Source organism: Phocoena phocoena, chromosome 15 (assembly GCF_963924675.1).
Source record: "Phocoena phocoena chromosome 15, mPhoPho1.1, whole genome shotgun sequence".
Classification (NCBI taxonomy): domain Eukaryota; kingdom Metazoa; phylum Chordata; class Mammalia; order Artiodactyla; family Phocoenidae; genus Phocoena; species Phocoena phocoena.
Window position 1 is genome coordinate 83,524,284 of NC_089233.1, and position 13,874 is coordinate 83,538,157.

General features: G+C 45.8%; 1 protein-coding gene across 11 annotated transcripts in view; it reads left to right on the forward strand.

The window, feature by feature from the left end:
* Positions 1-12,636, forward strand: part of GNAS (GNAS complex locus) — a 53,878-nt gene extending 41,242 nt beyond the window's left edge. For 3 of the 11 annotated variants that reach the window (XM_065891893.1, XM_065891900.1, XM_065891897.1), the window contains exons 3-13: positions 1,223-1,267; positions 5,457-5,511; positions 5,599-5,718; positions 7,447-7,544; positions 10,735-10,789; positions 10,927-11,000; positions 11,136-11,194; positions 11,303-11,423; positions 11,591-11,721; positions 11,940-12,007; positions 12,284-12,636. In XM_065891893.1, the coding sequence (XP_065747965.1) occupies positions 1,223-1,267; positions 5,457-5,511; positions 5,599-5,718; positions 7,447-7,544; positions 10,735-10,789; positions 10,927-11,000; positions 11,136-11,194; positions 11,303-11,423; positions 11,591-11,721; positions 11,940-12,007; positions 12,284-12,430 (973 nt within the window). In that variant the 3' untranslated portion in view covers positions 12,431-12,636. Of the gene's footprint in view, positions 1-1,222; positions 1,268-1,799; positions 1,803-4,431; positions 4,435-5,456; positions 5,512-5,598; positions 5,719-7,446; positions 7,545-10,734; positions 10,790-10,926; positions 11,001-11,135; positions 11,195-11,302; positions 11,424-11,590; positions 11,722-11,939; positions 12,008-12,283 lie in introns of all 11 variants that reach the window. The other 8 variants (XM_065891902.1, XM_065891901.1, XM_065891899.1 and 5 more) reach the window with 5 other exon arrangements.
* Positions 12,637-13,874: the final 1,238 nt, after the last annotated feature.

A 13,874-nucleotide genomic window follows, 5' to 3' on the forward strand; every position in this document is an offset into this window, starting at 1 on the left:
GCAGACGAGGCATTTAAACCAGAACTTCTCTTTTCTATTTTTTCAAAAGAGGAAGCGACATTCCCAGTTTGCCTGCTTTGTAGAGGAAGCCATAGGTAATCTCCGAGGATGTTAAATTTAGCCCGTGAAAGTGACATACAGGGGAATTCTTTACGTGAGTTTAGAAACCTTATTTTTATCTTGTCCAACTGAGCCTCCTTTTTTCTTTTTCCTCGCTGTGGTATTGCAACAAAAGCGGTTTCCTTTTCCACTAGGAATTCCCTGTGAAGTGGGGACATCCGTCCGCGAAAGGGTGTTTTGTGTGGTGCAGGGTCTCTCCCTCCTTCCTCCATAAATGTGCGCTTTGTCAGGGCTGGGCTGAGCTATTACATTTGCCTTAACCGTCCGCAGACTGCTGTGCCAAGTACATCTGCAGAGTAACATGTCATTAATCTGACCTTCAGAAATACAGAGGTCAAATGCGGATTTTCCTAACTCAACGCTAACTCTCTATCTTACATTAAAAAAAAAAAGTGCCATTAACACTGGTTGAGCTAATAAGCTAATCAAGTACAAACCCACGTAGACAGCTTAAGCCATCTTGCCCATCCCACCTTCAAGGAGGATTTCCTACCATTCATGAAGATTGGGTTTTGGGGGGTGGGGAGGGTTGGTGGTAGTGGGTGGGTTTTATTCTTTTTATTTTTTGTTGCCTTATGGTCCAGGCACACTTTTAATTGATGACAGTTTATGGGGAGCAATTATATAGAAATAACATATGTAGTTTCCCGACTACAAAAAGGGAGGAAATTAATATTGGCACCAGGAAATCATGGGCCAAAAGCACCCATGTCTGTGTTCAGATGCAACATGGTGAAGATTGACGTCTGGGACAATCAGGGGCCTATGCGCTGCTGTATTCTCCAAAGAATTGTGGGATAAATCACTGCTTTAGCTCCCTGATGCATGTACGTTTAGTGAAAGCACAAGAAAATAATTATCCGTCTCTTCTGTACCCGACGGGAGTCCCCAGAGGACTCTGCCAACACTGCACCGAAGGTGTGGAATTCTTCCCTCTACGGCTTGCAGTCTCAGTAGACATCCCAATTTAGCCAGAAAGGCGACCTAAGAATTAACGGGAGGATGGTGGCCGTTTGTTTAGGAATGTAGAGAGGCTGTGTGGGTTTTTTGTGAAATTGCGGTGCCTTGCAGATTAGGTGAGCTTTCAATCTCTCTTTAAAAGGGGCGGCGAAGAGGACCCGCAGGCCGCAAGGAGCAACAGCGATGGGTAGGCACATTCAAAAACAGAGAAACTTCTTCACACGCACATTTGACACACACGAAGGTCATACTGGGAAACTGAGGACACAGAGACCCGGGAAGAAAACCAAAATCATTTAAGGGCCATCATTCATCTTGGTATATGTCTGCAAACAGCATCATTTCTTAACATTTCAGAGCAAGTGAAGTGCAAAACAATTTATTTTTGGCCAACCTTAAAGTATAATTAGATCCAGCTGGGGGAAGGCTATAGATTTCGACTTTAGACGATCAGTTTAGGGTTTCTCTACAATTGATGTTTTTCCATATGGTTTCTATCCTCCCCCCCAACCCCCCAGCTCACCATTTGAATTGGCTACTTGCTTTTAAAACTGGCTACTTATTTTTAAAACTACTAAATTTCATCTATCTAGTGGTTGGTCTGATTTTAAAATTTCAGACCTCCGGGGGGGGGGCACTTTTTTTTTTACCTCTATTAAAATACGTGGTGCCACACTGTCCTTAATTTTGGGAAAACAAAATGACGAGGAGGAGGGGAGGTCGTTGTTGAGAATGATCTCGAAAAGCCTCTGGTCTTTTTAAAATTGTCAACTTTATTTTAACCCAAGGCACTTTACGTTAGCTAGTGGACAGGAAATTAATGATGGCCTCCATCTTTTTCCATTCATTATCAAATTATTTTTTTCTTCACTTCCTGCATCCGCACTGCCCATCACGCCCGTGCGTGCGCGCGCGCACACACGCACACACACGCATGCCAGGTAACCCTCTGAGCACTGCTTTGCTTATTCAGCTTGCAGTGGGGGAGCAGCTATTTCTCCTGAGAACATGCAGAGCCGACTGACCTAGCCTAGGGCCTCTCAAAGAAATAGCTTCTGTGGCCTGGGAGGGGAGGGGCAAAGGATACTGGGGGGGTCGGGACCAAGTAACTGACACATGTTTGTTCATCTGTTTTTTTTAGACAATAATACCCCTAGATGATGGCTTCAGTGTCTCATCTTCCCGGCTATGTCCCATCACACTTTGCATGCTGGAATTGCCCGTCTTAGGAACTTCTAATAAGAATACTATTCTGTTGGGGAGGGGGGCGGGGGGAGGGGGGATGGGGCCCTACCACCTAACCTCTAAAGATAACAACAACAAAAAAATTCCTAATTGACAAAAATGTAGTGTATCAGCTATCCAAGGCATCTACATAAAAAGTGATTGACAGTTTACTGTACCAGAAGTTGGCATCTGAGAGCTATGACACATCTTTACTGAGCCACCTACTGTGTACTAGATGCTATGCTAGACCCCTGAACCCTTCTAATACCTACTAACAGCCTGCTCTTCTATCTGTGACTGTGTTCTACAAGTAGAAATAAGTATTAACATATGTGATAAATAAAACTTATCTGCATGTCTCAGCAATCCCTGTATCTTGCGTCTGTCTTCTGTCTTTTCCCACCAAAGGGAAAAAAGAAAGGCATAAAGATAAAAAAGGTATAGAACTTAGCACGACATAGCCTTCCCCTAATACTTAGCTGAAGGCGGGGGCGGGGGGGGGGGGGGGAAGCGGGGTGGGCAGCTCTTAGAATTCAAACCTAGCGTAGAAAGCAGCCCTGATCTACTTTATACATGGGGGGTGGGGGGAGAAGCTACAATATCCTATAAGTACTTCCAGCCCCCATTTTCCAGTCCATCAGAATTCTAGCAACTGATACACACTTTGGCTTTATTAAGTAGCTTAGAGACATCTGAGGAATTTTCTCCGAATGTCACCATCAACACTAAGTTCATTAAGCGATAGTAAAAATTATGATAAACCTGCCAGCCCCCAGAATCATAGCTCCATCTACAGAGTAACTGCTTCAATGGAGGAATTTTTATGCTTTAGTATTACACGCCCGAATTAGATTTTAGATTTCTATTTTAGCTGTTTTATACTTGATATACTCCCACACCTATTCACATACGTAGATGAATACTGAACACGTTCTCAGAATATCCGTATTTAAGACTGGAAGTTTTCCAATTATACTACTACTTAGACCAAAATATCAAACTGAATGAAAGAATCAGGTTTCTGGAAATAACTTTGCTCTTGCTCTTTGTTCATCTGGGTATTAAATACCCGGACATATCTAATTTTAACTCTGGAGGGGCCATAAAAACAGGTTAAAGGCTCTCAGTACCACGGAAATGGAGCTTGTTTCTAATGAATGGGAATGGATTTGTCCTATGGGGTTTTGACTTTGAATTCCTGGGTGAACGTTAGGGACAAACACGTGTCCTTTTAAAACTCCAACGTCTTAAATACCTGATTCAGACTGTAGCACCAAGTCTGGACACGATTAGTAATTTTCAGAAACGTACGAAGCAGAACAGCCCCACAGAGAGGGGTCGGGACACTCGCCCTTGAAGCCTAGGGTCGTTGCGTTAAGAGTCTGGGGGCTTGGGGCACGGACCCCACTCTCCTGGTTGGCAGCACAGCTTTCATATCCGTGCCTGGAGTTCTCCCGACCATGAGGGGGTTCCTGGTACCATCTGTCTGTCGCCCCATACCCTCAGCCCCTGATGAGCACAGCACCTCTAAAGCAGCTCCTGATTCCGGTGTGAGAGGGGCGGGGTCTCAAAGGCCAGTTTGCCCCTGGGGTAGGGATGAAATGCGATGAGATCATTCAGAAAACGAGGGCCCACCCCTCAAACGAATATGCAAGGAAAGGCCCGGTTCTCGAGGGGGCGGGGCTCTTGCAGGAGAGCACGTGACATCCCCCATCCCCCACCGCCGTGGTCCCCCGACCCGAGAGCCGCCTCCCCACTTCACATGCTGACCTCCCCCCCCGGGCTGCACTTTGCTGTTACCCGCCCCCTCTCCCCCCCCACCCCGCGTGTCCTCCGCATTAATGTCCTGTCGTGTTCTGCCTTGAGGGGCTCACGTGTTTAATTTCTACCTCCGTCGCACGACTCTTGGGCAATTAACCCCGTGAATACGTCAAAAATTGGGACCCTCTTTAAAGACATTTCTTTAAAAATCCCGGCAAGAAAAACGTAAACTCTGTCTCCCCCTCTGTCGTCCTGCCTCTGTCACTCAGACCCTCCCTCCCTCAGCCTCAGTTCCCTCCTCTGTGAGGACAGCACCTTAGGTCCTCGTGACGGTGCTGTCACACCCCAGGGCCCAATACGCAGTAGGTGTGTCATGGCTGTGGGTTCAGTACCCCATCCCACCCCCCAAACCAAGAGGTGACGCCTGGGCAGTAGAGTGGCAAGATTTACACCCTGAGCAAGAGGTCCTTAACCCCTAAAAACACAAACCCGAGAATGTTCCCTGGCTGTGCCTGTGATGAAGGACAGTGTCTGAAAGACACAGGGGGACAAACAACGTCAGGGGACCACAGAGCCAAAGGGCGTGGCCTTTATCTGTGGTCCCGGGGACCCTCAACGTAGATGGTTCCACAGCTACGCACAGGCCGTCCCAGGTGCCCAAGTTAAAATCAATAAGCAACAAACGCTAACCTCTACTTAACGGAGGGACATGAGCCACACCGCCTCCCTCCCCTCCCCCCAATAAATCCCAGATCATAAAGCCTTCCGGGGGCAGAACGTTTTCTTACCTTATTCACATCGAGGGATCGATCTGTATTAACATCATCAACTAGGAATGTCATCCACTGTTGCTGGCTGCAGTGACTACTGAGATAAACACGTAGGGCCCCAAAGCCCTCAAATCTGTAATTAACACCACCACCTGCATTTCATCCACTGGTTGTCCGTGTGCTCATCCAGCGACTGAGGAAGCCCCAAGGCACACCTTGAACTTTTCCCCCTCCCAACCCCACCCCCAAAGCAGGGATGCTAGCAAGGGCCAGTAGGAACCTTTTCCGGAGTGCTGGTGTGCGGTGTGGGCCTCAAGAAAATGGAAGCACCCCTGAATAGTGATGAGCCAGCCCCCACTTCTGGTACAGTAGCCTTGATCCTTATCTAGATGCCGACTTGGTAATCTGCCCCAATTGGGCGTGTCCTCAGGACACAGTCTGGGAGGTTATCATCTGAAACCACCTTTATTCACCAACCTCCAACCTCTGCACCGATCTGAACCCACCACTCCTTCAAGAACAGAATACTATTTTAGTTGGAAAATCGTGATTGAAGCGACACTGTGAGTCAGCGTGATGCAATATGATTTTCTTTTTTCCTTTTCAATCCCACTGTAGTGAGAAGGCAACCAAAGTGCAGGACATCAAAAACAACCTGAAAGAGGCCATTGAAGTACGTGCCTGGTCCTTTTTGTCATTCTTTTAGCCTCCCTGTCAGACAGCGCTGTTCCCCTGACCGCTTTGCTCCGTCATTTTTCAGACCATCGTGGCCGCCATGAGCAACCTGGTGCCCCCCGTGGAGCTGGCCAACCCCGAGAACCAGTTCAGAGTGGACTACATTCTGAGCGTGATGAACGTGCCAGACTTTGACTTCCCTCCCGTAAGCTAAGCCCGTGCCCCTTCCCACCCCACACACCCCCTGGGATGTCCCCCACACAGGCACGCTGCCAGCAAAACCCATTTCCGTGATATTGATAGGAAAGATAATCATTAGAGCTTTGGTCAAGATTCATGAGCGAATTTCTGTCACCCCTCGTGAGTCTTGGCTCGCCCGTCCCCACAAGTAAACGTCACAGTTCAGTACTACAGTTCTCGCCGTATTAGACTGTAAACCTTTATGAGAAAAAGTCACGAGTTGTGGCAGCCGTCATTATTCCCTTATACACATCTTGTGACACAAACTGTTAAGTATGGCACACAAATGCTAATTGTCTAGCTAATCGAGAATATCCTAAGATACCAAGGAATAGCAGAAATGAGGTGCCAGCTCTGAGTTTTACAAACGGAAGATATTCTCATTTGAAACCATTTGCCATTTAACCTTTATTAAGGTTTTTCTAAAGTCAGTCCTTGTCTTGGGGCAAATGAAGTCTTTTCTCATTATTCAGAAAAAAGAAAGAAAAGACCTTCACCTAAATAAATCATAACCCAGGCACTGTCCTCTATGCACCCTGGCTGGCGTGGACACTGCTTACAAAGATTTGTCTGCTCCATAAAGAACTATTTTTAGGGAACACAAGATTGCCTGTGGCCCGAGCGTATATGTTTTGACCCCTTTGTGGGGGAAGAATAGTTTATAAGAGGGGAACAGGAAACAAGATGGAAAGATGGGCAAGTTTATAAGGCCCAGAAGGAAAAGACTTGTCTACAGCAAAAACAATGACTTATTGTTGCCTTTTGTCAGGCTTTCGTGGGAATTTGTGTTTGTGTATTTTAAATGGGTTTGGCTGCAAACTTCTCCTAGCAAGGAAGCAGTATTAGTAAGTATGGCTAGGTAAATTCTTTTAAATGGAAAAGAAGTCGAGCAGTAAACACAGCACACATAATGCCAAACACAGACTCTTTCATGAGACGTGATTCTGTATTTCTAATAGGAGAAAAAAGGCAGGCCGTTAAAAACACACCAGGACGGTGACCTCGTAAGAGGATCCTTCTGTTAGCTGAACTTCACGTTCCTGCCTACTTTTGACCCTTTTCTTGCTGCATTCACATTGCAGAAGAACCTTCTCTTTCCTTGTAAGGGCCCAATTGCCCCGATACAATTAAAAATGTTATTCTGTTCAAATGAAATGTGAATCGTGACCTGCTGCAGTTTAAAACCACGCAGAGGTCACTTGCTCTTTTGATCGACGGGCATTGATGGACAAGGTCGGATTTGCCAGCAACTCCCAACCATAATATTGTTTTTCTGAAATTCAAATAATTTTCCCGGAAGGAAAATTTCGATCCCACCACATCTTCACAAATGAAGACGTCTTGTTTCCACGGCACGGAATCATACGTTTGCGGCGCCTCCTAATGGGTTACTAGTTCTCCTAGATGAGCCGTTGGGTGAGCAAACGGATTCAGTAGTCTACTCCGGCCCCGCCCCCCACTCCAAAAACTATAGGCTGAAAACTACCCAGGAACAGTAATTCACAATGAGAGGACGGCTGGATTCGATTTCTGAATACGTTTAGCACACTGAAGGTCTTTATGAACGCCCACTCCTGAGTTCGCCCCGAAATTGGGAATAAGCACACCCAGGGCTGGTGGCAGAGTGAACTCCGGTCTCATTGACTTGGAGCAGCTCCCGCGTCTAAACCTTCTCTCTCCTGTTCACTTTCAGGAATTCTACGAGCACGCCAAGGCTCTGTGGGAGGACGAGGGGGTGCGTGCCTGCTACGAGCGCTCCAACGAGTACCAGCTCATCGACTGTGCCCAGTAGTGAGTAACCCCGGCTCCACATCCGCACGTGAGATAGGCACACACGGGCGCACGGAGAGAACCTTACAAACCTCGACTCCCACTCTTCAAGTTACTTGTGAATGAGTTCTTTTCATAGAAGCCAGCCAGTTATTCCCACCTGCGGTTAGAAAGTTCTAGTCTGATTCGTTTGTTTTATAAAGCCCTTAAAGTGCACATTTTAGTGCGGTGACATTCTTTTTATACAAACAATGCCTGTTAGAGCAAAACGATAATTGCCTGCAATGAAGTGACATTCATAATTAGTGAGCTTGAAGTAATTAATTGACTTGACCTCCAAGCGTTTGGGGAGATAGGGCAGCTCTCACACTTTGCATCAGGTAGAAATATTCTATTTTATTGCCGTCATGTAAAAACCTGACAAAGAGGAACAGTGAGGACAAAAATATGCCTCCTCCTCCTTGGTGACGGATAAGTTGCTTTGCTATCTCTGCTGTCAGGTAGGTGACTACAGTAGCTTCCACAGTGCCATATTTCTAGTTCATCTAGAGTCGGGGACTGTGTTGAATTCCATTTCCTATCCTTATTTTTTCATTCACACTGGGCCTTAATTCAAGGATGCTCCCCCCATGGGGTCCTTGCTCTGTCCTTTCATGGGCTGCCTTCCAGTGGATGCGATAACACAGCTGGAAAGTTGCCTTTTAAATAGTCGATGACCCTCCTCATCCTGTACATAACATAGCAAATATGGGAGGTTCAGAGCCATCACAAATATTTTAAAGGTATCGTTTGTTTGCTGACGTTGCACAAATGTACTGAGCGGGCTCAGTTATCATTTTCTCAAGTTGGATTGTCTTTTTTGACCGGGGGAAGGGCAAGCGAGGTTTGTGATGTTTTAGCCTCTCTCATGTAAGTAACTGAAACTCACAAACAATTTTGCTACTGAAAATATTAAGTAACCAGGACCAAGGTACCCCGGCTGGCTCACAACAAGCTAAGATCGCATGACGTAGGAGCCCCACGCCGGAGGACCTTGTTGTGAAAACCACTCGAATAAACAGGAGGGAGGAAGAGGTGACAGCGCTCAAACAGCGAACGCGAAGCAAGCTCCCCAGAATCCTGTTAGAGACACATCACACAAGCTGATGTTAGGGGCTGTGAAACCTATCAATTTATCTTTCCCTGGCCCTGCTTTCCCATCGAAAATGCATTTGATTATTTTCAGTTGTCACACCTGTAGCTATTTTGTGATTTTTTTTTTTTTTTTTTTTTAAATATACAAGCAAATCTGTATATTTTTTCAAGGAGCAGAAAAACAGTCCATCTGGGCCAGTCCCTGTGACCCTCCCACCCCCACCCCTTCTTCAACAAAGCCCCTGATTTTCTCAAAAGTTTGAGCTTAAAGCTGGAAGTGCTAATTATAGTAACGCAAAACAAATGGAAATCCTGGAATTGTTTGCCTTTTGTATTTTGGATCCAAGTCAGAAGTACAGGTACAAGATTAGGAGGGTTTAACCATCCCAGTTTTGAGCGCTCTGGAAGTGGGGAGGGTGTAACAACTTCATTGATGAACAGTTAGCCAGTTTTTTTTTTTTTTTGAATCTCACACCATTTAAAAGTTGTTTTTTTAAGGCAAAATTCAGTTACTCCTGCAACTTTATCTGAAAATGGCAACATTTGCACAATTTATGGAAAGTTTCAAGGGAACTCCAGGGAAAAAGGGAACATAGCTTGAATCTTAGAAAATGTCTTCCCCAGCCCGATGATTAAAAGTAGCCCTGCCTTTGCAGTGACCAACGTGTTTCTGGTTTAACGGCCTTTATGTTAAAGTTGAGCTCCTGGTACCTTGCCCGTTCCTTAAGGTGCCTATTTTTATTTGTTGAGCTGGGGTTTGGCTGGCCTTACTCCAGATGTCTCTCTCACAAGATTTGGTGCTGATGATCTATTTATAGAACTGTGGTTCTGTTGCCATGGCAACGTGCTGCAGGCCAGGGCGGCTGGGGAGCTATTTCTGGCCCGGTGCTGTAATGTAAGACTGATTGGGCAAGTCGGTATATCCTCTAAGCCAGACTAACTTTAAACTGGTAAAAAGGAAGGGGCGGGGAGGGGGGGAAACCTTATAGAATTTCTGTAAATAGACTTTTCTCTCTTTGTGATTTTTTTCCTGATTAGCCCACTTTACAATCCAGACCCCTGCCCCCCAAAAAGCTGGTTTTAATATTAACTTTTCACAGTAATTAAATTAGTCCAATCTTTTAGAAGTTATTTTTCCTAACAGTGTATCTAGTCAGGCAACACAAGCAAGATACTTTTTACTTTGGGAACAGTTATGGCTGTGGAGCGGGAGATAGAAAACACTGCTTTTCCCTCTAAGGCTTTTGCATCACTAATGATGGCCCCTGAGACCACCCCCGCCCCTCCACTGTACTTGCTCCCTGCCCAGATAAGGGCCCCTAACCTGGATGGCCGTGAGGTTTTTTGAAAACTCAAAGTTTAATATCTGGACTGTTCTATTTCATGGACCCAGTGGAACGGAAGGGAACTTTGTGTCTGTTTCCTGTTCACTGTGGTAAGGGCCAAAAGGGCCCCTTCTTAAAAGTAGAAGGAAGGGATACCCTTTCTGAGTAACTCAATCTTATTTTCATTAGTTCCTTGCTGGGGAGGGGGCGGGCGGGGGGAATCCTTGTTTCTTTAAAGCGTGCCATCTTTTTCATTTAAAAAAAAAAAAAAACTGTGTGGCGTGGAAGGGTACAGTTTTCAAACTACTTGCCATTTTAGTCAAAGGCAAACAATTTGAAAATCTGAATATTTTACTCAGTCTTTATCAAATGGCACAAAATCAGACCTGATTTTGGGCCTTCAGCTAATTGACATGCACAGAACCGGCCTTTTAAGCTTAAAGCAAGACCAGAGCTCTGCACTGACCTGTGCTGTGCCTGTAGGCCAGGGGTCCTGAGAGCCCACCCCGAGCTCCTGGCTCCTAGACCCACTGGTCAGCCAGGTACATTTATCTTAAAGTCTGTTTGCTCTAACCTTTTCTAAGGCATAAGCTTGGACTCATAAGGAACACAAGCAAACTCCACATTGACTTAATGCCAGGTAACTGTGGGGTGATCATTCCCATTTAGCTGGACTTGGCAGAGAGGCAGGAATAGTGGGCGAAGTGGCGTGAGTGTGTGCTCACCCCTGTGCATTTTTCTTTCCCTCCCAGCTTCCTGGACAAGATTGACGTCATCAAGCAGGCTGACTATGTGCCCAGCGACCAGGTATGCACACGGTCTCACAAGCAGAGGACGCAGAGCCTTCTTTCCGAACTAGTCAAGACTTTTGCTCCAGACTGTCAATTATTAATAATGTTTTGGTTGGTTTGGGTGAGCTCCCCTGACCTAAGATTTTGTTTTAGGACCTGCTGCGCTGCCGTGTCCTGACCTCTGGAATCTTTGAGACCAAGTTCCAGGTGGATAAAGTCAACTTCCAGTAAGTAAATGGCTCCCTTTTAAAAAAAAAAAAAAGAGAGAGAGAGAGAGAGATTTCTTGAGGTTCCCTCTGGCAGGGAGAATGGTGGACCAGTGTTGGCCCTTGGCGTGACCAGGTGTCATTTCTCTCCTGCAGCATGTTCGATGTGGGCGGCCAGCGTGATGAACGCCGCAAATGGATCCAGTGCTTCAATGGTACGGAAGCCATGGGCTTCTCTGCTCTTTAAGGACATTTTGGTTTTTTCATCGTTAAGGATCATTTTCTCTTCTAACGTGCACTGCTTTTGCTTTCTTGTGCCGAAGATGTGACTGCCATCATCTTCGTGGTTGCCAGCAGCAGCTACAACATGGTCATCCGGGAGGACAACCAGACCAACCGCCTGCAGGAGGCGCTGAACCTCTTCAAGAGCATCTGGAACAACAGGTTTGGGTGGTGACCCCCCTGGTCTCCTCCCCACTGATCTCAAGGCCCTGTATTTGCACGGCTAGTAGAAAAGAATCTTGTGCAAGTTCTTGGGCAAGCATCTCAAACCCCTTGCAGAAAGAATCCTTTCCTTTCCTGAGCATTAAACCTGTGTCTCTCTTTCTTAGATGGCTGCGCACCATCTCTGTGATCCTGTTCCTCAACAAGCAAGATCTGCTCGCTGAGAAAGTCCTTGCTGGAAAATCGAAGATTGAGGACTACTTTCCAGAATTTGCTCGCTACACTACTCCTGAGGATGGTATGTGTGGCCTTCTGCAGTTGATCAGTGCCCCCTTGGTCCTACGGGGTGTCTTGCATATGTTAAAGATTTCTGTTCTGGATTTTTTAAATGAACATCCTCTAAGAATGGAACCCCCCCGCTCCCTCAACCACCACCACACTATAAGGGATCTGTAGGGGGAGCCAAAGAACCTTATTTTAATCACTTAAGTAACAAAATATTTATATTCTTTGCAGCGACTCCTGAGCCCGGAGAGGACCCACGCGTGACCCGGGCCAAGTACTTCATTCGAGATGAATTTCTGGTGAGTAGAGACTGTCTTTGGTTCCCTCTCTCTGCTTGTTCTCTTATTCTTAGGGGTGTAAGTTTCCTTACTTCTAAATTTGGGGATCAAACCATCCAGTTCCTCAGTGTTATTTCACCAATAGTCAGTATGAATTTAGCCTTTGTGCCCCTCAACTTGGGTTTGTTTTAACATAACATCAATGACTGGTGGGCAGTCCTTGGTAGGTGACCCCACTGCCGACAGGGGGACTTGCTGGAGAGGCGGCACTGACCGAGTTTCCTTCTGTGCCCACAGAGAATCAGCACTGCTAGTGGAGACGGGCGCCACTATTGCTACCCTCACTTCACCTGCGCTGTGGACACAGAGAACATTCGCCGTGTGTTCAACGACTGCCGTGACATCATCCAGCGCATGCACCTCCGTCAGTATGAGCTGCTCTAAGAAGGGAACTTCCAAATTTAATTAAGGCCTTAAGCACAATTAATTAAAAGTGAAACGTAATTGTACACGCAGTTGATCACCCACCATAGGGCATGATTAACAAAGCAACCTTTCCTTTCCCTCAAGTGATTTTGCGAAACCCCCTTTACCCTTCAGCTTGCTTAAATATTCCAAATTTAGAAAGCTTAAGGCGGCCTACAGAAAAAGATAAAGGAAAAAAAGGCCACAAACGTTCCCTCTCTCTTTAAGTATAAGTAAAATAACAGCAGCAAACAGAAATAAAGAAATAAAAGAATAAATGACATAAATGAAACAAATGAAATAAGTATTGTGTTGTGCAGCATTAAAAAAATCAAAATAAAAATTAAATGTGAGCAAAGGATGTGACTCCCGTGAATTATTTGTGGCTGCAAGCAAACACCCATTGTTCAGGGTTTTGACTGCATCAGAAGTTGGGAGGCCCCCGTGGGGAGGTGACAAGGCCCCAAGGTTATAAGTGGGTATAAAATATTGCCACTCTATGTTTTTGTTGACCGAACCTTGGGTTTCTGAAAACAATTTGCAGACAATACAAAGTGTCCACGCTGTCCTCCTCTCGAACCCATGCCCCATAGAAAACCACTAAGCCCCATCCAAAAAGTTCTATGCTTTGATCACTGCTGCCCTATCCAAAGAGTCTATCAACTTACACCCTTATGTATTGTCTCACAGTGTGCCTGCTTGCCTCGTCTCCCCAAAGAGGTGTTTGAATTTCAGCTGTCTGTCCTGCATTAAGACAGGGACTCAGCTGGGTGGGAGGAATTTAGGAATGCAGTTTACAATCAGGAAAAGAGTTATTCAAGGAATGGTGTACAATGTATATTAAATATCACATTTTACACTTTAAATATCTTAAAATTTTGTCAATTATATCTCAGTAAAGGCGGGAGGTGGGGGTTGAGGAGGAATAAAGCTGCTACTAAGCTATCATATAATCAGAAAGAAATGGTATAGCGATTTGGGGAAAAAAACTGGATCCCTACCTCATTCCATACACAAATGAACTCAGTGTGGGTCAAACACATATGTTGAAATACAAAAAGTTACTTTTAAAAAGGTCATTTTTAGGGCTTCCCTGGTGGCGCAGTGGTTGAAAGTCCGCCTGCTGATGCAGGGGACGCGGGTTCGTGCCCCGGTCCGAGAAGATCCCACATGCCGCGGAGCGGCTAGGCCCACGAGCCATGGCCATGGCCGTTGAGCCTGCGCGTCCGGAGCCTGTGCTCCGGGAGAGGCCACAGCAGTGAGAGGCCACAGCAGTGAGAGGCCCGTGTACCGCAAAATAATAATAATTAATAAAAAATAATTAATTTTTTAAAAAGGCAATTTTTACAATTAAAATCTTGGTTTATAGAAGGCCTCTCTAAGCATGACCTAAGATTTAAAAAACAAGGCGCTGGGGTGGGGG